At 41.9% G+C, this 26426-nt stretch overlaps 2 protein-coding genes across 2 annotated transcripts; both read left to right on the forward strand.

The window, feature by feature from the left end:
* The first annotated feature begins 1227 nt into the window (after positions 1-1227).
* LOC108256310 (ATPase H+/K+ transporting subunit alpha) lies at positions 1228-14785 on the forward strand. The gene is made up of 23 exons (XM_017453016.3): positions 1228-1444; positions 1557-1679; positions 1769-1828; positions 2747-2950; positions 4358-4471; positions 4636-4770; positions 5892-6009; positions 6223-6491; positions 7132-7330; positions 7599-7708; positions 8425-8559; positions 8948-9140; positions 9804-9979; positions 10379-10515; positions 11409-11559; positions 11877-12045; positions 12138-12292; positions 12373-12496; positions 12572-12717; positions 13603-13736; positions 14125-14226; positions 14361-14452; positions 14548-14785. Exons 1-23 carry the CDS (start codon positions 1433-1435, stop codon positions 14574-14576), a joined length of 3087 nt encoding a protein of 1028 aa, XP_017308505.2. The 5' UTR covers positions 1228-1432; the 3' UTR covers positions 14577-14785.
* Positions 14786-16126: 1341 nt separating this feature from the next.
* On the forward strand, positions 16127-26221 carry gapdhs (glyceraldehyde-3-phosphate dehydrogenase, spermatogenic; the record flags this gene model as incomplete). The annotated part of the gene is given in 11 exon segments (NM_001201008.1): positions 16127-16141; positions 22542-22607; positions 22709-22805; positions 22897-23003; positions 23555-23645; positions 23742-23860; positions 24401-24482; positions 24686-24837; positions 24934-25096; positions 25180-25277; positions 25776-26221. Coding segments are annotated over 10 exon segments (1008 nt in total). The 3' UTR covers positions 25846-26221.
* Between the last annotated feature and the right edge of the window lie 205 nt (positions 26222-26426).

The following is a 26426-nucleotide window of genomic DNA, read 5'->3' on the forward strand; positions in this document are numbered from 1 at the left end:
ACTCGCAGCTGACGGGGTTGAATTTTCTGAAACAACAGCGTATATTATATATTACAACAGCATATGATTACACTCAAAAGGAAAGAAATAAAATTCCGGATTCTGATTGGTCAGAAGCCGTTCATTCATTTTCTATAACAGAAGCATCACAGCATCCACGACGTTAAATGTAATTGTAAAGTATGATGCGTCGTTCTTTTACAAATAGAAATGCGCAATCGTTGCTTAATTGTTGTGTAAGAGGAACAAAACACTTCAGGACCTGCGGATATAGGAAAATAATCAACTTCAGGGTAGTCACAGTAATTCCACATGATCACAAGTTTATATTAAAGTGCTCGTACGTTATCGTTTCTATAGTAACGTTCACAAGGACTTGTATGTTGGATGTTCCACTGGTTAAAAGCGTGTGTTATCATTGTTAATAATAATGTTCACGTTTTTCCTCTGAAACTGGAGACTGCTTCCAAGCAAAAATGCTAAACACATTTCTCCTTACAGAAAGCAAGAGCTGGGAGAAGGAGAAATGGGTTTCGCATTTTTTGGAAGGAGTCTCCAGTGTCAGAGGTAAAAAAAAAAAAAAAGTAAACTTCAGGACAAAGGAGTTTGTTAACATGACACGCTGTGTTTGTTTGTTTGTTTGTTTGTTGTCTTGTTACCATGAAGAGAGAGAAAAAGAAAGGCAGGACAGAACAGGATTTTTGTCTCACGAACATTCCAGAACGATGAATGATTCATAAATAAACGTAAAAAGTTGTAATCATTGCGGGAATGCCGTGGTGTACGAGGAATCAAACAATTTCTACAACATGTGCCGTTACAGGAAAATAATCGACTTGAGCGTGTAACAGGAGCTCCGCTTCACCACACCCACTCCGGCGTTGATGGTTTTACTGTAACAGCCCGACACGCACTGGTTTGCTCCTTACTTACAGCGGGAAAGAAAAAGAGGATGGGAGGATTGTATTCTTCTCTGTAAAGATTGCATTGCAAGAAATGTAAGAAACAGGCTGGTGTAGCGATAAAACGAAAACATCGCGCTCATGAAGGCGGAAGTAAGCGTTTGGTCGTACGCTGTACAATGACCTTCTACTTGTACCCGTGTTGAAAGGGAAAAACGAACAAACAAAAGGGGAATGTGTTCAGTATCAGATGTGTTCAGTATCAGAGCTGCTGATAGTGATAAAGCAGAGACAAGCAGCAGGTGACGAGGGTGACTTTGGAAAGGAAGCGTGTTTCACGCTGTAGGCCTGCTGAAGGACACGAGGCAGCGGTATATAAACCTGCCTCAGCTGATAACACACTCCTGTACGTTCTCCTTGGGAGTTTCAAGAGCGAGGTGTCCGCGGGATACCGAGACGTTTTCACGATTTCCGGCGAGGAGAGCTTTGAGGTTTGGACGTCGATCGAGTTGAACAGCGAGTTGAGCATCATGAATAAAACGGTAAAAATCTCGGAAACGATATAAAGCAGTGAAATATCGGTGGTAGTTTTTATACAACGCGGGCGTGCGGGTTGTTTCCGACTAACCGGCGTTTCTTATATATTCTTCACAGGACTCCTACGAGATGTTTGTGGAGATGGATAAAATGGACGGGGACATGGACGTGAAGATCAAGAAAAAGAAAAAACAGAAGAAAAAGGAGCGACTGGAGAACATGAAGAAGGAGATGGACATCGTGAGTGGCAGAGACGTTTTCACGCCCATACTTGTGTCCGACGTGAATGTACTGTATATAAATGCTCTCATAACGGTTTGTTCGTGCAGGACGACCACGAGATCACGATCGAGGAGTTAGAGGCGAGATACTCGACCAGCATTACCAAAGTAAGAGTCACTTCACTACAGTGTTATACTCAGACCTGGAGATTTCACCCATCCAGAGCGACTTACGTTGATCTCACTTGTATAAATGTTTTCAAAACAGAAATAAAAATCTGAAGGAAAATGACAAGGACATGTTGACGTGGCGTGTGAGTTTAACCCTCAGAGGTCTAAGCCTAATCTTTCGTCCATTTTTTTAAAGCTTCTAGTCGATAAACGTGTCCCGAATAAATATGTGGTGTCTTATATTCCGCGTTCCGCAGGGTAAAGGCTGTGGGACTGTTACAGTAAGTATGTCAAGTGAGATCAATCGTTAGAAAGAATCGATTCAGATTAGAAGACGTTTTTTAAAAAAAAACAGAAAAAAATATTAATAATTGTCTGTTTTTGAGGAAAGAAAATCCATCAGCGAAAAGATGATCAGAAAATTAAAAAACATAAAAATGGCCAATTTTTCTCCTCCTATAAGAGTAAACATACTAGATAACAAACAAATAGCAAACAAACGTCTGAGGAAATCCAAGCGCTAAATGACGATCAGGATCGGAATATTTAAAAAACTATTTTATAAATAAAACTTCATAAAAAATTTCATCCTATATCTTCTCAAAAATGGCTTTCTATGGGTGTTTTCCAACCTTCTTGCATTTCCATTCGAGGACATAAAATGTTTTCAGTGGTAAAGCTGGATTAATAAATGTCTCCTTTTATGCAGAATTTCAACAATATTTATCTGCTTTTTTCTCCAAAGGTGTACAATGCTTTTATATTTGCTTCCTTTTTATTTAATTTTATGTCTATTAATGCCATTTCCTGTATTAAAGCCCCAGATGTTGCTGTTGTTACACCTTTGATATCATAGTAATAGCACTGGGCTTTGTGCTGACCCTCCTCTGTCTAATCTGTCGCACTGCGCCGTAGGGTCTGTCCTCGAGGATCGCTGAGCAGGTCCTGGAGCGCGACGGCCCCAACGAGCTGAAGCCACCCAAAGGGACGCCCGAGTACGTGAAGTTCGCCCGGCAGCTGGCCGGAGGTCTGCAGTGTCTGATGTGGGTCGCTGCCGTCATCTGCTTCATCGCGTTCGGCATCGAGTGTGCGAAGGGGGAAATCGGCAGCTACGACAACGTGAGAATTCTGAACGTTTGAATTTTTATTCCTTGACTTGAAATCGCACTGAAGTGGTTTTAAATTCGAATGAGGTAAAAGTTGATGTGCATTTCGTATTCGATACCTTAAACGGTGGTGAAATGCCAAATTGAACGGTGCGGTCGGAAGTGAAGCAGCTTTCGGGACGGAGAAAGCTCATACTCATTAATGTGAGAGTGTTTTGGACAACGGAGAACCTGGAGGAAACCCGTACAGGTTCCTGCACAGAAACGCTGTACAGCTCAGGCTCAAATTCGAGGATCGTGGTGTCGCACCGCCGAGACGCCACCGTGAATTTGAGATTTTCATTCAAATTCGATTCCTAGTGGCACAAAAATCATTCCCCAGGAATCTGTGTAATGCGTAATATAACTGAGTAGATATGGAGGGTGATCACGTTCATTTCGGCATTTATATTACTTCATTTTAATACTTTTAATCTGTTGGTTGCACCATTATTAGAATCAAATAGAGCAAAAGAAGCCTCGGGTTGGGGGAAAAAGAGAAAAAAGCCCTTATTTGGGCAAAAGAAGCCTCAGGTTGGGGGAAAAGAGAAAAAAGCCCTTATTTGGACAGAAGAAGCCTCGGGTTGGGGGAAAAAAGGAAAAAAAAGCCCTTATTTGGACAAAAGAAGCCTCGGGTTGGGGGAAAAAAGGGAAAAAAAGCCCTTATTTGGACAAAAGAAGCCTCGGGTTGGGGGAAAAAAGGAAAAAAAAGCCCTTATTTGGACAAAAGAAGCCTCGGGTTGGGGGAAAAAGGGAAAAAAAGCCCTTATTTGGACAAAAGAAGCCTTGGGTTGGGGGAAAAAAGGGAAAAAAAGCCCTTATTTGGACAAAAGAAGCCTCGGGTTGGGGGAAAAAAGGAAAAAAAAGCCCTTATTTGGACAAAAGAAGCCTCGGGTTGGGGGAAAAAAGGGAAAAAAAGCCCTTATTTGGACAAAAGAAGCCTCGGGTTGGGGGAAAAAGAGAAAAATAGCCTCTGGTTGGGCAAACAAAGCTTCATCTTGGGCAAAAGTAGTCTCGTCTAGGGATGGATTATAGAAGCCTCTGCCTGGGCAAAAGAAGCCTAGGTTTAGGTGGCAGAAGACTCGGTTTGGGCAAAAGTAGCCTATGCTTGGGTAGGAAAATCCGCTGTTTGTGCAAAGGAAGCCTCACGTTGGGCGGAAGAATGCTCAGCTTTAGCGAAGCCTTGGCTTAGAGAATGGAAACCCCAGTTTGAGTAAAAGAAGCCAATGCTTGGCCAAAAAAGCCTTGTGGCTGGGTAATAGAAGCTTTGGGTTTGTTTTAAGAGCTTTGTGCAATCTGTTATTGATTTCCTCTGTTTTGAACGTCCTGAGAATCCTCTTCATTCATTTCCTAATGGACTCTATAATCTGTCTCTCTGCAGCTTTATTTGGCCATCACGCTCATCACTGTGGTGGTCGTGACCGGCTGTTTTGGCTACTACCAGGAATTCAAGAGCACCAACATCATCGCCAGTTTCAAGAATCTGGTACCTCAGGTGAGATAACAGCACATCCTGAAGTCTTATACCAAGCAATTTACCAGCAAACCTGCTTCGGAAAGTGTCGTGTGATAGGAAACACCTTGCCAAGAATGGAGTGATTATAATATAAACTGGGTGTTTGAGCAGGAAACCCGAAGCGTATCTTTTCTCCCCTCCAGCAAGCCATGGTGATCCGAGACGGCCAGAAGACCCAGATCAACGCCAACCTGCTGGTGGTGGGCGACATGGTGGAGATCAAAGGAGGAGACAGGGTTCCTGCTGACATCCGTATCATCACGTCACAGAGCTGTAAGGTGCGTGGCCGGATGCAGTGATGCCCAAAAATGGAGTGAGGAGAAAGGAGAGGTTTTGAATTGTAGGAAGTAAAAGTCAAAAGTATGATGTGAAAGAAAAACTCAGTAACGTACAGTCACTTAAAACCAGACTTGCATACTCTGATACTTTGTCCTTAAGGCAGGGTGATGTCAAAATAACGAAACCACACTACAACCGTCTCAGGAAACACGGCTTATTTCATTTCCTGGCGTGAGGATTGTGTCTGAACAGTACTCGTCTATCAGGAAGTGAAAAAACTATCAGGAAGTAAAAAAAATTACCTGGAAGGAATAAAACACTCCAATGTGCCAGAAATAAACACCACCGATGTGCTTTATTCTTCATTATCCTTCTGATATGGAGTTAAGACCGAGTCTTCAGGGGGCCAAGACCAGGTCAATATAGAGTCCAAATTTCAAAGCTTTTCCTTCAACTAGTGGTTGATTAAACTGTTTTCTTGTAGAAGGAATGATTTTTTGTCAAAAGAGAAGACAAACATTATTTTTGCAAACTTTTCATCAAGACCAAAAGCATTTCAACCAATGCCCAAAACTATGCGGAAAATGCAACAAGACTTGACTTGAGACCTACAGCCCTAGTAGAACACCCACGAGACAAGTTCGTACATGTTATAATCTGTCACTCCCTCATGTTGGGAAAAACGCTTGACTGCACAACCTCTAGCTAACATCTATGTAAGATAAAGTTCTGCAATCTGCTTCTACTTTGTTGTCATATTTGCCATTCCGGAGCCAGACATAATCTCCATATCATTACCACCACCACCACCACCACCACCACCACCAGTGTGAGCCGATAACTCAAGGCAGGTCGGGGCTATGGATTCATACCGTTGATGCCAAATTCAGACAGTAGAGGTTCATCAGCTCAACATGTTTTTCAATCTCAATCCTTCCAGTTTCGCAGAGAATGTGCCCACTGTAGCATCAGATTACAGTTCTTCCCTGACAGGAGTAGAACAAAAGGGGGCCATGCATTTTTAAAATGTCATGTTATTTCTTGCTTAGACCTCAGAACTGATCCCATATCAGTTTAAAGAGGCACAAACCATCCCATTATTCTCATAACCTTTTCCCAGGTGGATAATTCATCTCTGACCGGCGAGTCGGAGCCTCAGACCAGGAGCCCCGAGTGCACACATGAGAGTCCGCTGGAAACCCGCAATATCGCCTTCTTCTCTACAACCTGTTTAGAAGGTAACACACACACACACACACACACACACACACACACACACACAAACTGTACACGCAGACATTTCTAAAGCTGATGCGACCTTATACTTATACTTATTTCGTTCAAATGGTGCCGTGTATATGCAGAGTGTATATCACACGTTTGCATTGAGGGAATGGGAACGAGCTGGAAGCGGCTTATCAAATGATTCTCGAAAACATCTGCTTGGACAGGTATAGCGACAGGGATGATCATCAACACCGGTGACCGCACCATCATCGGACGCATCGCCAGCCTGGCCTCAGGAGTGGGCAACGAGAAAACCCCGATCGCCATCGAGATCGAGCATTTTGTCGACATCATCGCTGGTCTGGCCATCTTCTTCGGCTTCACGTTCTTCGTGGTGGCCATGTTTATCGGTTACGCCTTCTTGGAGGCCATGATCTTCTTCATGGCTATCGTGGTGGCTTACGTGCCTGAAGGACTTTTAGCTACTGTCACTGTAAGTAACAGTGTGAAAATATTTTCACCGATTAAACTTAACGTGTGTTAGCCAAACACTTCTTAATCTAGATACTCATACGCTCATAAGCCACGCCCTTTTTTCCACTACACTTACATCAACAAGCAGAAGCGAGTATTTTGGGTTTCTCCCTCGCTTTTTCAAATTTTTTGCCGTTTTCAACCCCAGATAAATACGAATACTTTTTACGATCGTCGTCACGTCTTTGTAATCTGACATTAGTTACCAGTTTTACTGCAATTAGTTACTAGTTACGTATATGCCCCATACATGCCATTTTAACTCCGAATAATAGCGGTGTTAACAGCAGAAAGGAGAGATGGAGGTCATGTGATTTCGCAACCTCGCCTCCTTATTTAAAAAGTCCATTTAAAACAGCGTTTTTATCTCACCTTGTTACTCCAAAGTCAAAACGTCCTGAACACAATCTCCATTATGTGAATGTGACCTTTAAATATTTGCACAGAAATGTGCGCCAGTAAGAGCTGGAGGTATTATAACCCTGCGTTATATAAGAAAGCATGATCTACACAAATAAATAATGATGTTGTAATGATACTCATTGGATAAAGTGATGCATTGGACGTGCCTTTAGAGTGTAAACTGTGTATTTCTGAAGGTGTGTCTGTCTCTGACGGCCAAACGTCTGGCCAGGAAGAACTGCGTGGTGAAGAATTTGGAAGCCGTGGAGACTCTAGGTTCTACGTCCGTCATCTGCTCGGATAAAACAGGAACCCTGACGCAGAACCGCATGACCGTCGCTCACCTGTGGTTTGACAACGTGATCCACGCCGCAGACACAACCGAGGACCAGTCAGGTGAGGAACCTGATCCCAAAACATTTCATTACAACCTCCAACAATACAGCAGAACCACACTGTAAGCATTTTTTCTACAGATAAAATCAAGGCAATAATAATTGGCACCCTCGCCATGGCAACAAAAGATACCTAATACCTACTAACACATGAGAAGTTTTCTTTTCTTTTCTTTTTAATGGAAATGGAACCAAATGGGAATTATTGCCACCCCAAAGAATTAAAGGATTAAATAATATCTCACTGTGTTGTGTTTGTGTTTGTCCAGGTCAGAGTTTTGACCAGTCCTCGGAGACGTGGAGGGCACTGGGACGAGTTGCGAGTCTGTGCAATCGGGCGTTTTTCAAACCCAATCAGGAGACGGTGCCGATCCCCAAGGTGAGCAAACGTCAGTGAAAGCAGAGAAAATATTATTTTGTAATCAAGAGAGGTGATATACATCATAAATATCCACCAAACCAGGCTGTAAGAAATGAGATAAGACTTTTTAGTCTGTGCACTATTGGTCATGTTCAGACTCGGCGGCTTAAGTTAAAAGGTTATGTCATTATCTATGTGTCTATGTGAAGAAAGTACTGTGTATTCAGAGTCGGTTGCACACCTGCTGCAGTCTAGTGTACTGCCAATATATTGTGTATCTATTTAAGACAAACCACCCACTTGTGTCTCTCTTTCGTGAGTAATTTCTTTGTGTAGCTGCATCTGAGGTCTGAATTCTGACGTGTGTAATCTCAGGATTAAATCTTCACAATGTGCGTTTAACCTTTTTATCAATAGATGCTTTGTGAAAGAGAGCCAGTTTGAGCTGTTTCTAACAAACCGAATGTGAAAATAATATTACTTTAATCCGTACTAACGCTCGGTGAGGGGTGTGTCTGCTCTTGCCACTATGCTGAGAAGATTTTCAGACCTTTATTCTCCAAATGAGACAAAAAGGGAAGAAACTGATCAGAAATACACAAGGATTGTAATAATACTAAATTACAGATTCGTAACATGTCGTAATTTAATGAAGTTGATTATAGACATGAAACCTGATCTGATAAATATAAATAGATATAGATATAGATATACCTGACTACTACATTGTACAGAGACAAGTGGTGGGCGATGCTTCTGAGACGGCTCTGTTAAAGTTCACCGAGTTAACCATCGGAAACATCGTAGACTACAGAGCACGATTCAAAAAGATCTGTGAGGTGCCGTTCAACTCCACCAACAAGTTCCAGGTAAGAGTAACATCAAATCTGGGGGCAAAGTTTGTCATATTGTCCTAAATAAATAAATAGCTATGAAAATCACTGTTTCCATGGCAACATGCTTTTAATGATGATTTTGGGGTCAGTTTGGTATAGGATTTGTGTTTGAATGTGAAGTAAGGACTGAAACACAGTGTGTGTGTGTGTGTGTGTGTGTGTGTGTGTGTGTGTGTGTGTGAGTGTGTGTGGGTGTGTGTGTGTGTGTGTGTCACTAGGCCATCCTCCTTCCAATCCCTAGGGTCCCTTTGGGTTCCTTGTCTACTAGTTATACCTCAAACCTCAAGCGTTTGAGATACAGTACAGCACGTCTGCTTCTCTCCACTTCGCTGTCTCATTGTCGCCCCCTTGTTGTGTTCAGCTTTCAATACACGAGCTGGAGGATCCTCTGGACCTGCGCTACCTGCTGGTGATGAAAGGAGCCCCGGAGAGGATCCTGGAGCGCTGCTCCACCATCCTGATTAAGGGTCAGGAGCTGCCTCTGGACGAGCAGTGGAAAGAAGCCTTCCAGACCGCGTACATGGACCTGGGAGGACTGGGAGAGAGAGTGCTGGGTAAGACGGCATGGAACACTGCGTTCTCTCTAAAGTTCCTCTGAGGAACTTTACAGATTATAGACATCATGTTCATGCAGTTTGGTCCTGGGAGTAACAGTGTATGACTTTTTTTTCAAGAATAAAATAATTACTCAACTAATTATAACACATATGGCATAATTTAAAGTACATTTTATAGTTATACTATCTACCAGATGAATAGAAATGACCCAGGCCAAGACTGTTGAGATCAGATTTCCTCAAACAGACAATTATCACCAATAATGAATATATAAACATGAATATAATGAATACATTAAAATGTATCATAATAAAATTAATAATAATAATATGAATAATATGAATAATCCAATTTCACATACATGCTCAGGCGTGAACATACGAGCACTCCAATAAAATGAATTAGTAAATATTCAGAAACTCATACGCGCTTTATTTTTATTTACTTTAACAATTTACACCGATGTCAATTTAAGCATTTTTTTCCATTTAAACATTATAAGTTTTGGGGTGAAAGTGATGAACTTCCTGCTGTATTTTTTGTCATTCATTTTCCACTCATGTTGTAAAACCTTACAATGATGATGATGATGATGATGATAATGATGATGATGATGATGATGATGATGATTATTATTATTATTATTATTTACTCATCAGGTTTCTGCCACTTGTACCTGAACGAGAAGGAGTTTCCTCGCGGCTTCAGCTTCGACGCAGATGAATTGAACTTCACCACGTCTGGACTTTGCTTCGCCGGCCTCATCTCCATGATCGACCCTCCTCGTGCCACTGTACCTGACGCTGTGATGAAATGTCGTACGGCTGGCATCCGAGTAAGTCCAGTTCTGCATCATAACTTCACAGTTAGGATGAAAAACATAACTTCAGCTGAGAAATGACTGCCACTGGACTGTAATTTTAGTCACTACAGCTTGTATGCACTTGTATTGCAAGTACATGTAATGCATTTTACTTTAGTCATTTTTTTAATTGTATTGTTATTTCATTTATTTCAATAAATTAGAATTTTATTATATATAAAATTTAATTTATACATTGTATATGATAAAATACATTTGTAAATGAAAAAATTTCACATATCCCAAGTAATTTACAAATCATTTTATTAAGAAAAAAAATACATAATATTATTTGATATACTTACATAATAATCAATATAGTCAATCTGATATTTATTGGTAATCATGGAAGTATGATACTTTGATCTGCAGGTCGTCATGGTTACCGGAGACCATCCCATCACGGCAAGGGCGATCGCCGCGAACGTGGGCATCATATCGGAGGGCAGTGAGACGGTGGAGGACATCGCCAGCAGACTGCGCATCCCCGTGGAGCAGGTTAAGAAGAGGTGACGCACGACCCGCGCTTCATAACGCCGTTATAACTGTTCATAACCACGTCACAGGTGTCACCTCGCTGGCATCGCAGCAGTGTGCCATGATATCATACGGCTCGAACGTAAAGCATGCAAGGATTTCCTTCTTTCCAAGTTACAGCTGTTAATAGTCAGGTCCAAAATTATTGGCACCCTTCATTAAAATGTCCAATGAATATAAGAATATATAACACGAATAAGACATGCACTGAGTGATATAAGAAGCTGTACAGATGCTGCACAGGAGTAGTGCAAGTTCCTTTGGAAAAAACACTAGTCTGGAAAGTATTGGCACCCAGAGTTTATAGACAGTGGACTGAATAACAGCACTCGACCTTGTTTTTTTTTCTGAGGTTTGTACATGGGGACGTCCTTTTCGATTCTCACCACAGGTTTTCAGTAGGGTTCCAAAACTTGTGTCTAAATTGCTTGTGTGTAAATTTTTTTTCCTATTGAAGGGTGCCAATAATTCTGAAATCGCAGCCTGAATGCAATACACCTCAACAAATGGTTTAGTAATATTTAGAGGCACATGAAGACTTTTTCTGTGCTACAAGAAGAGTTTTTTATGTTTATTTTTTACACTGGAAACCCGGTTGAGTCGACATGGCTGTCAAAAATGACTCATTTAAAAAGCTAGCATTGGATTTGACAGCTGTGTTAATAGAGAAGCTAGCTAACATGAACGCTGATACGATCTCTCGCTACACACTCCTCGTCTTGTGCTGCAAGTGGCCGGTGGTGGGACAGTGAGTTATACAGGAACCTTGGCGTTCGTAGGTGTAAGATTGGCGATAAAGCTAGCTAAATCTAGCTGAAGTTAGTAACCATCCTTATGGTTTTCGTTCTGATGCTTTGTTCGACAGAGACGCTCGTGCTTGTGTTATTAACGGAGGTCAGCTGAAGGACATGACCAGCGACGAGTTAGACGACGCTCTGAAGAATCACCCGGAGATGGTGTTCGCCCGCACATCTCCCCAGCAGAAACTCATCATCGTGGAGAGCTGCCAGCGTCTGGTGAGACCGGCTACCATGTTAAACACCTTATATCAATAATCAATACTGATATCCATAACGGAGGAATACAATAAGTTGAAAAACAAAAAACAAACAAACCCAAGACTGTATGTTCTCTTCAGAGATAAACTGATCCTTTAATGAGTTCTATAAATACTGAAAATAATACCAGGATATAGTACTGTGTAATAAATATAGTTCATGTCTACATCCTTTAAAACACTACATATGATCTTACTTGTAAAAATTTAATAAAGGATGAAATAAGGCCTGTTGATGTAAACGTGAAGATATTTTGAACTCTTCCTGTCCATCAGGGCTCCATCGTGGCAGTAACGGGAGATGGAGTAAACGATTCCCCTGCTCTGAAGAAGGCGGATATCGGTATTGCGATGGGTATCGCCGGTTCTGACGCTGCTAAAAACGCTGCAGATATGATCCTGCTGGACGATAACTTCGCCTCTATCGTAACTGGAGTCGAACAGGGTGGGTCAAAGTAACAAAAAAAAGCATTTAAGTGAATAAAAATACAACTGAATGTAAAGAACGGAATTTTTTTGACTCATTCTGCTCCGTAGGTCGGCTTATCTTTGATAACCTAAAGAAATCCATCGCCTACACTCTGACGAAGAACATTCCAGAGCTGACTCCGTACCTCATCTACATCACGGTCAGCGTGCCGCTGCCGCTGGGCTGCATCACCATCCTCTTCATCGAGCTCGCCACGGACATCGTGAGTCTGCACCGCCGCCATGATATCGCTCGTGACGTTAAAATCCTGCACGTTTCACTCTGACGTCTGCTGTCTGTCAGTTCCCCTCAGTGTCCCTGGCCTACGAGAAAGCCGAGAGCGACATCATGCATCTCAAACCCAGGAACCCACGCAGAGACCGGCTGGTGAACGAAGCCCTCGCCGTCTACTCCTACTTTCAGATCGGTATGTAGGCTTTTAATATTAGGGCTGATTTTTTAATTTTTTTTTATCAATATGAGCTATTTTTCCTGTCTTCAGGAGCGATCCAGTCTTTCGCAGGATTCACAGATTACTTCACGGCGATGGCTCAGGAGGGCTGGTTCCCGTTGTTGTGTGTGGGCCTTCGCTCTCAGTGGGAAGACGCCAGACTACAGGACCTACAGGACAGCTACGGACAGGAATGGGTCAGTAGAACAAGACCATTCTTAAAAAGAGCTTAACCCTTATGGTTAAAATGATTTAAATATTCGTCTATTCAACTGGACAATTCTGAGATCTATCTGTCTTTCTAACATCGAGTTTATAATGCAAGGCGTAGCAAAGTTTATATTTATAGAGCATATGCCATACACAGAGTACTTTACATAGCTAAAAGCAAAATAAAAGGTAAGGAATATACAAAAGACATCAAAGCTGCTTATATAGCAGGTAACTCAGTGTAGATATGATCTATAGGATATTTTTAAGTCAGAAAAGCATGTTTTGAAGATGTATTTCTATAGATTATTAAACCATTCACAAGCATTCGTCTTATTGTCAGGAGATTCACAAGATTCAAGATTGTTCATGTTCTCTGGGTGGGAGGGGCATGCTCTATCTCCCCTGTCAATCTCAGTGACACTAGCCAATCGTAGGCATCTGAGAGTTCATGTATGTGGAAGAGGGTTGATAGCGCTTTCCTCTGAGTGTGTTACATGTACAGTACATCGCCCTGTGATGCAGCATGAGCAGCAGTTTGGTGATGCAGTCGGCTGCCGTCATGCGTCTTCGCTCTTCAGGAACTGTGCACTTATTTTAAAGTGTGACTTCTATATTAACTTAATTAAAGAGTCAATAGTCCTGTAATAACTGTCTCGTTATTAACACCTGAGCTAATTAAATGTCTATTTACATGTGGCATATTGCTGTAATCATTCTCTAACAGTGAATCAATCCTTATTTGTCATGCCTGTATGGTTTATCAGTAACTACACATGTATTAGGGACACTTGATATAACGTGGAACCAAAAATGCACTGTGTACTGTACATGATCTAAAAGAAACACGCCACTGTTATTTTCTTTGAAAGACGTTCAGTCAGCGTCTGTATCAGGAGTACACCTGCTACACCGTCTTCTTCGTCAGTATTGAGGTCTGCCAGATTTCTGATGTGTTAATCAGGAAAACTCGCCGGCTGTCTGTCTTCCAGCAGGGCTTCTTCAGGTTAGTGACTTACACATGCCCATGAAAAAAAGGGTCAGCCCACAGGACTGCTACATGCTAACACAACTATATCTTAAACTAGAGGTCTACAGTACTGTATATACAGCTGGTACCAACACTAACACAACAAACAGAGAAAAAATGATAGATATTCTATTCTAGATCAGTCTCCCAAATCTCTCTCAGCAATCCTCAGCTTTTACTCATGCTTTTGCCACTAGATGTCACTGTTCCCACCCTGAAGTTGATTATTATACCATAACAGTATGTCCTGAAGTGTTTTATTCTTCTTATACCACACGAATTTTATTTCGAATGACACGTCATACTTTTTTGTCCATATTTAGGATTCAATTATTATGATAGTGTGATTTTTATTTTCATGCAGAAATAAGGTGCTTGTGACTGCCATAGTCTTCCAGCTGTGTCTCGGTAACTTGTTGTGTTACTGCCCAGGGATGCCGAACATCTTCAACTTCATGCCTATCAGGTATTTTACAGTTTTTCCTCAGCGTTATTTATATTATTGGCACTCTCATACTCCGGGGTAATACATGTGCATGTGGTGAAATGTAGACAAACAGTGATTCGTAAATAACCGTTTCTGTTCTGTCTTCATTCCAGGGTGCAGTGGTGGTTTGTGCCGTTGCCGTACGGCATTCTGATTTTCGTGTATGATGAAATAAGGAAACTAGGTGTGAGAAGACACCCAGGCAGTGAGTATTTCACTAATCTTGATTTTAATCCCGTTTAACTAATAACTAGATATCAAAGCAAGACTAATGTTCTGCTTTCTGAATGTTTTCAACAGGCTGGTGGGATCAAGAGTTGTATTACTGAGAGGACGTCGACATTGCTGGTTATTTGGTGTTAAGGAATGACACCTGACCTCTTCAAATAATGACTTATTTTATTTTATATCTGCTACCAACATGTTTTTCCCTAAAATAATTGCTCATATAGTCCTATTTAAATAATAACTCACTAAAATTAGCCTCATGGTAGCTGTATCTGACTACTTTCTTTTATTAATAAAATTATAAACACAATATGTGTAGGTTTTAAGTGATTTAGGCTTCCTTACACACAGTCATACAGTAAATATTCTTATACAAACAATTGATTCGGTAATTGGGGCAGTTCATTCGAGCGGTCAAAGTGGGGAAATTGTATTGATAAAATAAAGAAGGCGCTGAAAATCTCAGTAAACAAAGTTTTAGTACCGAACAGGCACATGTTTCGATGTCATAAAACATAAGAGCCAATTGTGTTCCAATATGCAAATGCATTTTCATCAGTGTTCTATTCTGAGAGATTTACAGGGAAAATCGAGACTCGGATACTGAATGAAATCTCATCGCACTGATCTGTGAAAGTGCGAGTTAATCGACTACAATTAGCCATTTGGGTAACTGATGTTACAGTATTTATGATGACAGGAGGGCGTGGCAGTGGTTCCTAACTGCACAGATTCATAAATTCTCTAATTTTCAGTGAGGGTAAAGATGCTCCTTAGCCAATATTGATTTTTTGGAGCATTCAAAACATATTAAACCACTTATTGTTTAAAATACATGATTTTAATAGTTTAAATTTTGATGGTCGTGGAGTTTAAAACATTCTTTGAATAAAATCAGATTATTTTCGGGTTATGTTGCCCTAGGAGCGCGTTTCAAAGGTTTTAGTCCACTTTCTGACAGAATGTTTTGTTATTTTTCTCATTCTAATCTAAACTAGCAGCGTTAGCATAAACTCTAGTGAACGCTCGAGCTGTTTTAGCTTCGGACCACAATGCACCATTCCTCCGCGCGCGCCTTTCTGCGCTCCGCGTCATCACAGCGGAATGCAGCACAAGCTACATTCTATCTCGCACGTTGCCTGTATCCGCAACCAGGGTCACGTGATACCACAGAAACGAATTCAAAATGGCCTCCTATCGGACATGTAGTGCACTAAAAAGGGCGCATAGAGACATTAGATCATGCCCTGTAGTCCACTTATACAGGAAATATAAGTATATAATTGGCATTCGGTCGAAGAAAAAAAATGTACTTTTAGCAAATATATGTTTCCAAAATTTATTATTATTACTTCGAAAAGATTACATTAAATCTCCGTCAGCGAAATCTACAGTCATCATCGTCGATGTCGTTTTCTCTCGACACGTTTAATTTAAGTTGCGTACGTTTTCATCAGACGCTAATTTAATGCGTTAAATTCCTTATTTCGCCCGCCACGTTGTTTCCATGGCATCCGTGACAGTCCGCTCGTGCAACTTAGTTAAAAAAAGGTTCCCTTACGTCACGTTACCAGGAGACCAGAACCGTGCACGTGCCCAGTATATAAAAAGGGGGGCGTCAGACGGAAGGGGCGCACTGTAGTTGCAGCATCACAGAGAACAGGAGGTAAGTCAGTTCATGCTACTTTTACGCATGAAGTTCATAAACGTTTATTTATTTACAATAAAGAATCATAGGTTACGAAAAAGAATGTAGCTGTCTTAATGAAGTCTGTAGAGAAGGAGAAAAAGACGAAGAGGATGTGCCCTTCGTGCTGCGTTTAGGCCTCGGTACAAGGACGCAGCTTAGCCGCACAGTTATATAATCACTAATTCACTAAGGAAGCTGTTCCCTGGAGCGTAATCCTTAACTTTTATTTGATGCTTATGAGTTTAAAAGATGCTAGCTGTAGCTGTGAAATGTTTATTTGGTAGCTAATAAAAATGCAGGAGAATGAATGAGGCGTGAACCAGTCATTCATTGCTTAAAACCCAGCGCTGAATTATGTGCTTTTTTTTCTCCATCGAACTTTCCCCCCCCTTTTATATAAATAAGCGTCACGTCTTTGCAGTTAGCAGAATACATCAACTGGGTTTTAAAAAAAAAAGGAAACGGTGATGTCTACGTGCCTCGCGCGCTGCTCATGATGAACGCGCGCTGCGTCATCTTTCCAGAATGTACCATCTGACATGGCGGAGGGATGGTTTTTAATGCTCTTTTGTGCCAGAAATACTCATTAAGATAGTCAATGCGATGTATTGTTAATGTACTGTATATTATAATTCCTCCATCACTAAGTGATCACCGAGCAGCCATGATGATGATGATGATGATAATGGTGACGGTATTAGTCTTCTTAATCCTTCCACTTTGTCAAGAAAGTAATAAACGTCTTGTTTTTCGCTTCGTACGTTTGTTTTCTTCTTTTTTTCGTACTTATGGATGCTTTCTCATCCGCCTTGAAGGTCGGCATCCGCAGTCAAGGTCAGACAAGTGTTTTTTCATACCCGAGTCCCAAATTAATACTCGTTGCCTACATACGCGCAATTGGAGTGTGTTTAAACGGTGCACGCTTCGGCGCACTACGCAGTGCACTTAATGTCAAGTTGTGAGTCATTTGCGACAAAGCCCGTGAGTCGGGTCTGAATTCTGCACTTAAACGAGCCGTGTTCGACCGATTCAAATATATATGTATCATTGATTATATAAAGCGACCACTTCGGAATCATACGTATTTGACTTTGAGCAAATTTGGTGGACTTTATAGGCTCACTCGTAGCTTAAATGGCGCAATCCGTGTACGTGATGAATGTCAGGTATCTTTGATGCTGATGCAAACTAGAACCGGTATGAGTCGGATCCGTTGAGGGGGCGGGGCTTGTCTTCCGTCCGTTACTGTCTACCTCACTTTTTAACAATTTATGCTGCTTCATATAGATAATTATTCTAATTATCACTTTTAAAGGTGTAGAAGCTATACCAGAACCTATTTTAAGCGTTTAATATTTAATTATGGTCTTAAGTACTATTATGTAGCAATGCGAATCTGTATCGAGTTCACGATTCGATTCGAGAGTTTGATTCAGATTCATGATTCGTTATTATTTTTATTTCTTTCTAGTATGACTTCTTGTTGCTTTGTAACATGTGATTATCCCTTAGGAAAAAAAACATTAGGCTTGGTTAGGATACATCCAGATCCTGAAGATGACTCGATTCACTTTTGATTTGTGATTCTGTTTTTGTTTTTTTTTTCCCCCCTGTATTCTATCCAGCATGACTTCTTTCTTAAAGCATAATGTCATCATATACATCCATGATGAAAAACACTAAGTTGAATAGGGATGGGTGATAACCAACAATAAGAGTTGTCAAGATAGAATCGTGTATCTAGGAGTCAAATCATTTTCTCAGTATAATCTTTATTAGTCTTAATTTTTAATGTAACGTATGCCGTTATAGTGTTATTAAAGTCTCGGCGTAGTGTTACGATATATAAAAATACTCCTAGACATGGAGTTTATCGAGTATCGATAGGTCCTGCAGAGGTGCTGTGGTCTGCAGGATGACACAGCATGCTGCACATCTGTTCGATGGCGGCGTCCCTGTCGTGTCCTTCGTCTTATTGACCCCACTGCAGCATGAGACTGAGGCACATCTGCAGAATATCCAAGTGTGAGAAGCATCACCTAACAGATCAGTTAAAGAGGCTGGTTGGCCTTCAGTGTGTACATATCTGGTTTTATGAGTGTTTTTCTAAGGTGTGTGCTGTGTGTTTCGCCTCCTGGTCCGTGTTCTCTGGTGGAAAATTACTGCGAGAGAGAGAGTAAGGGTGGGTGGTGAGACAGACAGTCTGATAAGGGGGAAAGTTTAGTAGAGCAGTAGGAGTGAGGTGATACAAGCTAGTCTTTCTCGGTATGTGTAACTCTTATTACACACAAACCCATTTTATTAGCTTTGGAAATGACAGTCATTGTGATCCGTGTCCTGTGCGAGGTGTAGGAGAGGTTCCTTTTTCTTTTCTTTTCTTTTTTTTTGCAGTAGGTATGAAGGTGTATAAATGACCACACCATGACACAGCACTTCCTCAAAATGGCTGCCAGAGACCCCTCCCTTGATGCAAACGTTCCCAAACAGGGATTCTTATTCTCAATGTCAGTCGCTGGTTCCTCTGAATAAACGTGATGGAAAAACAAAACGAACGTGGACTGTCTCCGTTCGTATGGACGGGCACGTCCCTGGGGAAGACTGACCCAGATCGACTGTCCTGGATGAGGAGTTTTACTTTAACTGGGTTGACACAGCTGTTTCACCGAAGTCATCCCAGCGTGAGACGGCCTCTCAGACCGCGAAGCTGGAGTTTAGTTTAGTTTTTTGTTTGGTTTTTTTAATAGAGTTGCTGTCTGTGAAACGGTAATAAAAGCGATGATGAGTCTTTTCCTCATCCATCGAAACAACCACAGTTTCTTGGTTATATCCACATGAGTTTTTTGTTGTTTTTTACAGCTAATTTCTAACAATTAATTCTACAGCAAAAGAGGCAGGACTGTTCAGTTCTGTCCTGACGCGGAGGTGGAGCTTATTTCTGTCCTTGAAAAATGAACTTCTGTCTCGGTTCAGAGGCGGAGCTCATTTCTGTCCCTGAAAAATGTTACCTTCTGTCCTGGCTTGGGGGCGGAGCTTATTCCCGTCCCTGAAAAATGTTAACACAAGGAAATAAACAAACCAACGAAATGCGTGGCATCACAGTTTTTCTTTTTGTAAATTGTCTTCAAAATACAATAACGTGATTTAAAACATTAAAACGGCACCTTTTAATCACATTGTAAATAATTATAATTTATGTCATGCTTCACCATTAAACTTATAATTTACATAAATACACTGTATAGATGCAGTCAGCTTTTTTTAAAAAAAAAAAAGGGCACAAATCAATGGAAAATAAATAACACATGACACGAGTGATCAACAGCAGCAGCCGTGCGGAACCTGTTTCTCCTGTTTTATTTACCAAACGGTTCTCCAACCACAGCGTAGGTCGACGGTTCGTCACCTGATTTCTCCTCACGCTGTTTCTTACAGCAGAGTTAAACATGAAACACAGCGCTCATCGGTTAGCAGGAGGAGGAAACGTGAACAAAGATAGGAAGGAAAACTGCAGCGCTGGACGTTCTTCGCGTCCTTGGCCAGGCATGACGCGCCGCTGTCACTTCAGACGCCTCTCGTTGCACAGGCTGGACGAGCACCAGTGCACACGAAAACAGCACTTTTACCGTTTATTTATTCGTCATTCCAGCTGTAAACGGCAGGTTTATATTAATGCACTCGTTATAAAAATTCTCACTCGCTGCTATAGCAACAGCTCGTTCATGGGGACTAAACTGAATAACGACTGAAAATATATCTAATCGTTAATACGTGATGTTTTCTGTAGAGAGATGGTTATTTAACATTTATGGAAGGAGTCTCCAGTGCCAAAAAAAAGCAACTTCAGGTTTAACTTCAAGCGAGAGGAGAGAAGAGGAGGTGGGCGAGGGAACGAGCGCTGGCCGCTATAACAAACTAGTTTCATGGACACGAAATGTAACTATAAATGGATAAAAAGTGCGACGTGTTCTTTCACGAATTGAAAATATTAATCGCTGTGGTGTAAGAGGAATTAAACACTTCTAATCGACGCCAGGGTGGTAACGGTGACTGTGCTTCGACACCACGCGCCGTAGATTATTTTCCTGCAACAGCACCACACAGTGTTTTATTCCTCACGTCGTCGCTGGTATATTTCACCAGGATGCAGAAATTGTGGGGGTTTGTATGCGGTGTGTGCATTTGAACATTCTGAGACACTGGGTGAAGGACCTGAGAGATTAGGATTATCCATCTGTGTTAGGTGCACACGCGCTTATCACATTAGGAGATTATTACCGTGTCTTCTGAGCCAGATGCAAGGGCAGGTCCACTCCATTACCGAGAGACGCATTTCCACTGAGGAACACATCACTTCTGCTCAAGTCAGATGGAAACAAATATGTAGGAAAAAAGATTATTAGATGATTAGAGGTCACTTTGTACGAGATCCTGATAAAAGTCAGCAACCAATGAGAGTAAAGCTCCATATCACTACATTCGTATTTATTATTTACAACATACGCGCTACATGTTCACCCTTACACACTTGCCTCCTTTCTCACTCGCTGTATCGTGTTTTTTGTGGATTTTGCTCAACTTAATGACTTCCTGTCTTTTAATTACTTAATCTCAATTACTTCCTGACTAACACCCCGTATAAATGACCATGCGATCACGTGTGTCCTCCATCTGAGAATAGATCCTAGTCCTACCTACGATGACTACAGTCTGCCTGTATTCATAATTATATAGATTCGACATAAGATTGTCCGTAATTATTCCTAATTATCTGCCTACCCTTAAGATGGGTTTCTTTCAGCGGCGCTTCCTTATTTGTCTTATGACAGTAGAACTGTGGAGAGACTTCGTAGAGACCACCTCTCTGCTGCTGTTTGATTTTACCATCGTTTCGCCATCGCCAGTACCGTATTTGCACCCGTTTTGGGAGCTCGGTGTCCTCCTATTGGTTGTCGAGTGTCGTGGCAGCGCTCACATGCTTGAGATTTTAATCGGAGCTTTAAGTCGTCAGCCATCTTTAGCCGCAGTCACACTAAATCTACAGAGTCGCGATTTTGTTTTAAATCGGACGAATCGGCGCTCGCGTTTGACTTAAACAACGACCCGAATGAACTCTGCGCTGCTTTAACTCTCTAGATTCATCTCGGGATTTCCGTTAAACTGTAAGAATGTTGTAATATCCTGAACTGTGTCGTTTCTGCAACACATCACTTGTGCAACACAACGTGGACTTTTGATTCTTTTGCCACGGCAGTGTTGAATTCTGATTGGTTGCTGATTGAGTTTGTATAACAGCAGCACTGACAGTTGTGCAGCTGCATATTGCACAACTGCGCTCGTTAAAATAATACGCTTTCGTTTCTATACTAACGGCTCGTTCACACGGACCGTAACGGGAACGCCGCTTCATCACAACCGTCACGTCGCTGATTATTTTACTATAACAGCACCGCACGCAGTGGGTTTATTCCTTACTTATTACACTGTGATCCAGATGTACCCTAAACAAGGCGCCTTCCACTTCCTGTGCTCTTTCCCACTTGTCTCGAGCTTGCCTTATAAGGTCGGCTGGGAAAACTCTCGGTTTAGTTCATATTCATGTTGCGCAACTCGTACAGCTCGCAGAGACTTGCTTCAGTTTGGCATGACTGGCAAGGACTACATTTTCACTCTTGTGGAATTTTTATTCCAGTGCCTCTCTGAGGTTTGTCCTGTTTCCTGTTCACGTTACAGCAGGAAGCACAATAAATCTTCCATGTAACAAACCTGTAAGGGGTTTATTCAGTAGTCAGCGGAGTCGCTGAGCCGGCCTTTCAGTCGCCCTTGGCAACACGTTCGTGTTTGTATTTCTGCCTGCAACACAAAAGATCCGAGTCCGAGCCAAGCCTGAAAGTTCACCGAGTTTTCTGAGCTGCGTGCAAACGACAGCCAGAACAACGGGATCCCCTCGAGCGCAAACCCAAATCATACACTCTCTAAAAGTTCTTTAAAAAAAAAAAAAAAAAAAAAAAGCTCGGGGGCTTGGCACACGATTCAGCACTGATTTTATTCCTAATAGAGAATTAACCAGCATTATGATTCATTATAGAGCCTTTTGAATACGTACCGATTTAATGATTTGAGGATTTTGGATTATTAAGTGCTTAATAACCACTTATAATGGGCATGCTGGTGTTTGTGCTGTAGAGCTGGGTGATATGACGATACGATCTCGATACCGTGATAAAATACTTCACAAGCGGCATGAGATTTAAAATGTTTACAGCTCTCCTCTTCATACTATTTCAGTAATGATGCACAATTTTGAATCTGATTGTTGCTTGAAGCGTAAATAATGTATATATTTATTTATTTATTTATTTATTTATTTCCCCCGCAGATCCTAACTCGCAGCAGCGACCCATTAACCCGTAATAATGTCGAACTTTTGCGTCGGAATCAACGGGTAAGCGAACGCAAGCACCGATATGTTGGAGTTAGTCACATGATCAAGAAATACGTGTGTGTGTGTTTGTTTTTAAACGTGGTCCGTCTTTGTTTCGTCAGATTTGGCCGCATCGGCCGCCTGGTCCTCAGGGCCTGCCTGCAGAAAGGAATTAAAGTCTCGGCCATCAACGACCCCTTCATTGACCTGCAGTACATGGTGAGAATTGACCTCCTGACCCCGTAATTCGTCAGCATGTGAGCGAATATCGTAGAGGTCACGATGTTGGGATACATGTGTTCTCCTACAGGTCTACATGTTCAAGTACGACTCCACTCACGGACGCTACAAGGGAGAGGTGCACATGGAGGACGGCAAGCTCGTCGTCGACGGCCAGAGTATCTCCGTTTTCCAGTGGTGAGGGTCTCACACGCACACACACACACACACACACACATCGCTTAGAAAGAAAAATTCCCAGTTTGGTATGTGAAACGCGTGTAGTAGAGGAGCACTCGCTTTTTTCCCCCCTTTCTCTCTGACTGACAAAGAGTCTCAAATCCTCGTCTGTTATTACACGGCTTTGTGGTCTGGCATCAGGACAGAAAACACACATTTGCGTAGTGGAGTGAGAGAGACAGGAAGACATGCGCTGTTCTCCTCACGCCACTAAAGACTTCAACACTGCGTGAAAACTTAAACACACAACAGCAACAACAATAGGGACCGTCTATATATATATACATACATTTCGTTAGATTTAAAATGTGTTTAATATAATTTAAACATGATTTCTGAAACGTTTCTGCAGAAATATAAGGTGGCTCATTTCATAAACGCGGGAAAATGTTTCACGTCTTCGTCTAAATTTGCGTCGAGGAGTCGTTACTTGGATATGAATTTGTACGAGTGTTTTCTAAACGAGGCCCTGGCTGTACTGAACACTTTTCTCCTCCTCCTGTTGTCAGCATGAAGCCCGCTGAGATCCCGTGGGGCGACGCCGGCGCTCTGTACGTCGTCGAGTCCACCGGAGTCTTCCTCAGCATCGAGAAAGCCTCTGTACGTCTCAGCAACCCACATCACAGCAGGAAATTATTCTCAGCAAACTGACTTTCTTCAACTTGAGTCACATTTTCGTGTGCGTGTTCTCTACAGTCTCACTTGCAGGGCGGAGCCAAGCGCGTGGTAGTCTCCGCCCCCTCCCCCGATGCCCCCATGTTTGTGATGGGAGTCAACGAGGATAAGTACGACCCCTCCAGCATGACCATCGTCAGGTGAGTTCAGCTTTCTAAGCAAACTTTCTTTATTAATGTTTTTTTTTTAAAATAAAACTTTGGCTTTTTTAGCGGGGGATCGCACCAACAGGGATTAATCGTGATTATTAATCATTGAAGTTTATTAACTAATCTAGTTGAATTGTAATCCTGTGTTATAATTACTATAATATAGTTACTTTAAACTCCGAATCAATTTCATTTTCACTCTCGACGAGGGGGAAACAAGAGAACCGATATTCAGGCACATTGTTGTTGTTTACTTGTTTAGACTGAATGTGTCATGGGGTATAATTAGAATTAATTCTACATTTCTTAATTCATGTTTAAAATTGCTTAAAAAAAAAACTGCCTCCTTGGTGCAACCCAGCAATCAGCTCGACTGCACGTTTAACTAATAAGAGAAACTTTATTTATCTCTAAATCACATGATTACTGATGACTAGACGTTTTCAGTTTTGTGCATGTTCTTTGAATTAGTTTATAATATTAATAATAACTAATAACGATAACCCGGGTGCTTGGTGGTGTATCTGACAGCAATGCATCCTGCACGACTAACTGCTTGGCTCCCTTGGCCAAAGTCATCCATGACAGCTTCGGTATCGAGGAGGCCCTCATGGTAAGGATCATTTCTGCTTTAGATTCATTTTGACCCCAATTACTCGGCCATTTTAATACCAGGCCACGGTGTTAAACCTTTATTTTTCATCACGTTCTTTCCTGCTTATTTGTATAAGTAGGAAACAAAAAAAAGGCCTTTTAAGCCTTACACTTCATTTCTCTCTCTCTCTCTCTCTCTCTCTCTCTCTCTCTCTCTCATAGACAACAGTCCATGCCTACACTGCCACCCAGAAGACGGTGGACGGTCCCTCCGCCAAGGCCTGGCGCGACGGCCGCGGCGCTCACCAGAACATCATCCCTGCTTCCACAGGAGCTGCCAAGGCCGTGGGCAAAGTCATCCCAGAACTCAACGGGTCAGCAGGAGGAACACAAACATAGAGTTTTCGCTCTGCCGTTCCTTAAACAGAACAAACATGAACGGGTTTTTTCCCCCCACTATTTTGCTGCAGGAAGCTGACTGGCATGGCGTTCCGCGTCCCTGTGGCCGACGTCTCCGTCGTGGATCTCACCTGCCGCCTCTCGACCCCCGCAAGCTACGCTGACATCAAGGAGGCCGTCAAGAAGGCTTCCCATGGATCTCTGAAGGGAATTCTGGGATACACTGAGGACTCTGTGAGTCAAAATAATCTGCAATAAAATTGTGTTCACGCACTCATCATGTAGCACGAGTGCTTACTGGTATTCTGTTTGTTTAGGTCGTGTCCTCTGACTTCATCGGTGACACCCACTCCTCCATCTTTGATGCCGGTGCCGGAATTTCCCTGAACGACAACTTTGTCAAGCTCATTTCCTGGTACGTTATCAAGCGAGCGAACACACCTTTAACGCGCGGCGCTGTCGAATTCCGGATTCTGATTGGTCAGAAGGTGTCGATTTATTTTCTGTACTGGCCTAGTGCTGCCACAGATCACAGGTTTATTGTACTATTAATATCAATGCACTCGTTCTAATACCTATCGTTTCTATGGTAACCGCTCGTTCACGGGGGCTCGTACAGCAGACGCTGCATGTAAAATAAAGTGTACTCGTTCGTAAGGAGAAGTTTATTTAACGTTTACGGAAGGAGTCTCCAGTGTCAGCGTCCGAAAGAGAGGTTTCACAATGTTAAATGTAATTAGAAACGGATAAAATTCCACGTCGCTTTAATAGCTTTAAAAAAAAAAAAATGAAATGCTGGTAAGTTGCTGTGGTATAAGAGGAATAAAACACTTGGGCGGATGCTGCTGTAGGAAAATAATCAGCAGTGTGTCGTGTAACATGCTAACAATGTGGTGTTATTTTTTTGTTACAGGTATGATAACGAGTTTGGTTACAGCCACCGCGTCGCCGACCTCTTACTGTACATGCACTCCAAGGAGTAAACGTCAGGCTGAGCCGAGGAACCCAGACGAGAACCGCATTCCTTCTTTTACATGCACTTAAGAGTCATAGCTGAAGCGCTTAGCATCCCACAAACTCTCTACAAGACCACCTTGTCTCTGTAGTGATCACTGTGTGTGTGTGTGTGCGCGTGTGTGTGCGTGTGTGTGTTAGTTTGTTTCCTTTCACCTGGAGGTGCTTTTGAGTTGAATAGTGTTTGTGTCTGTGTGACCCCATGAAGCGTTGTGCTGTAGGTGTTACCATACTGGGTGTTACTGTAATACTGTACCGGATTAATGTTAAGTTAAGTGAGGGAAAAGTTGTTCCTGTTACACAGATTAAAAAAAACTAACTATCAAATAAATAGTTTGAAAATTACCTGGATGCCTTGATGTCAAATGAATCCTTATCTGTCTGTATTATTAAGTAGGATTACAGGACGAGAGTAAAATCACTGATTATTCAAATGATTTAAGTACATTGCATCATGGTACTGAAGATGAATGAGTGAGTAAATGGTGCCAAGTTCAGCACTTACACAGGCTTGTGTAAGTATTCACCCCCTTTAACTTTTCCACATTTT

Source organism: Ictalurus punctatus, chromosome 23 (assembly GCF_001660625.3).
Source record: "Ictalurus punctatus breed USDA103 chromosome 23, Coco_2.0, whole genome shotgun sequence".
Lineage (NCBI taxonomy): Eukaryota > Metazoa > Chordata > Actinopteri > Siluriformes > Ictaluridae > Ictalurus > Ictalurus punctatus.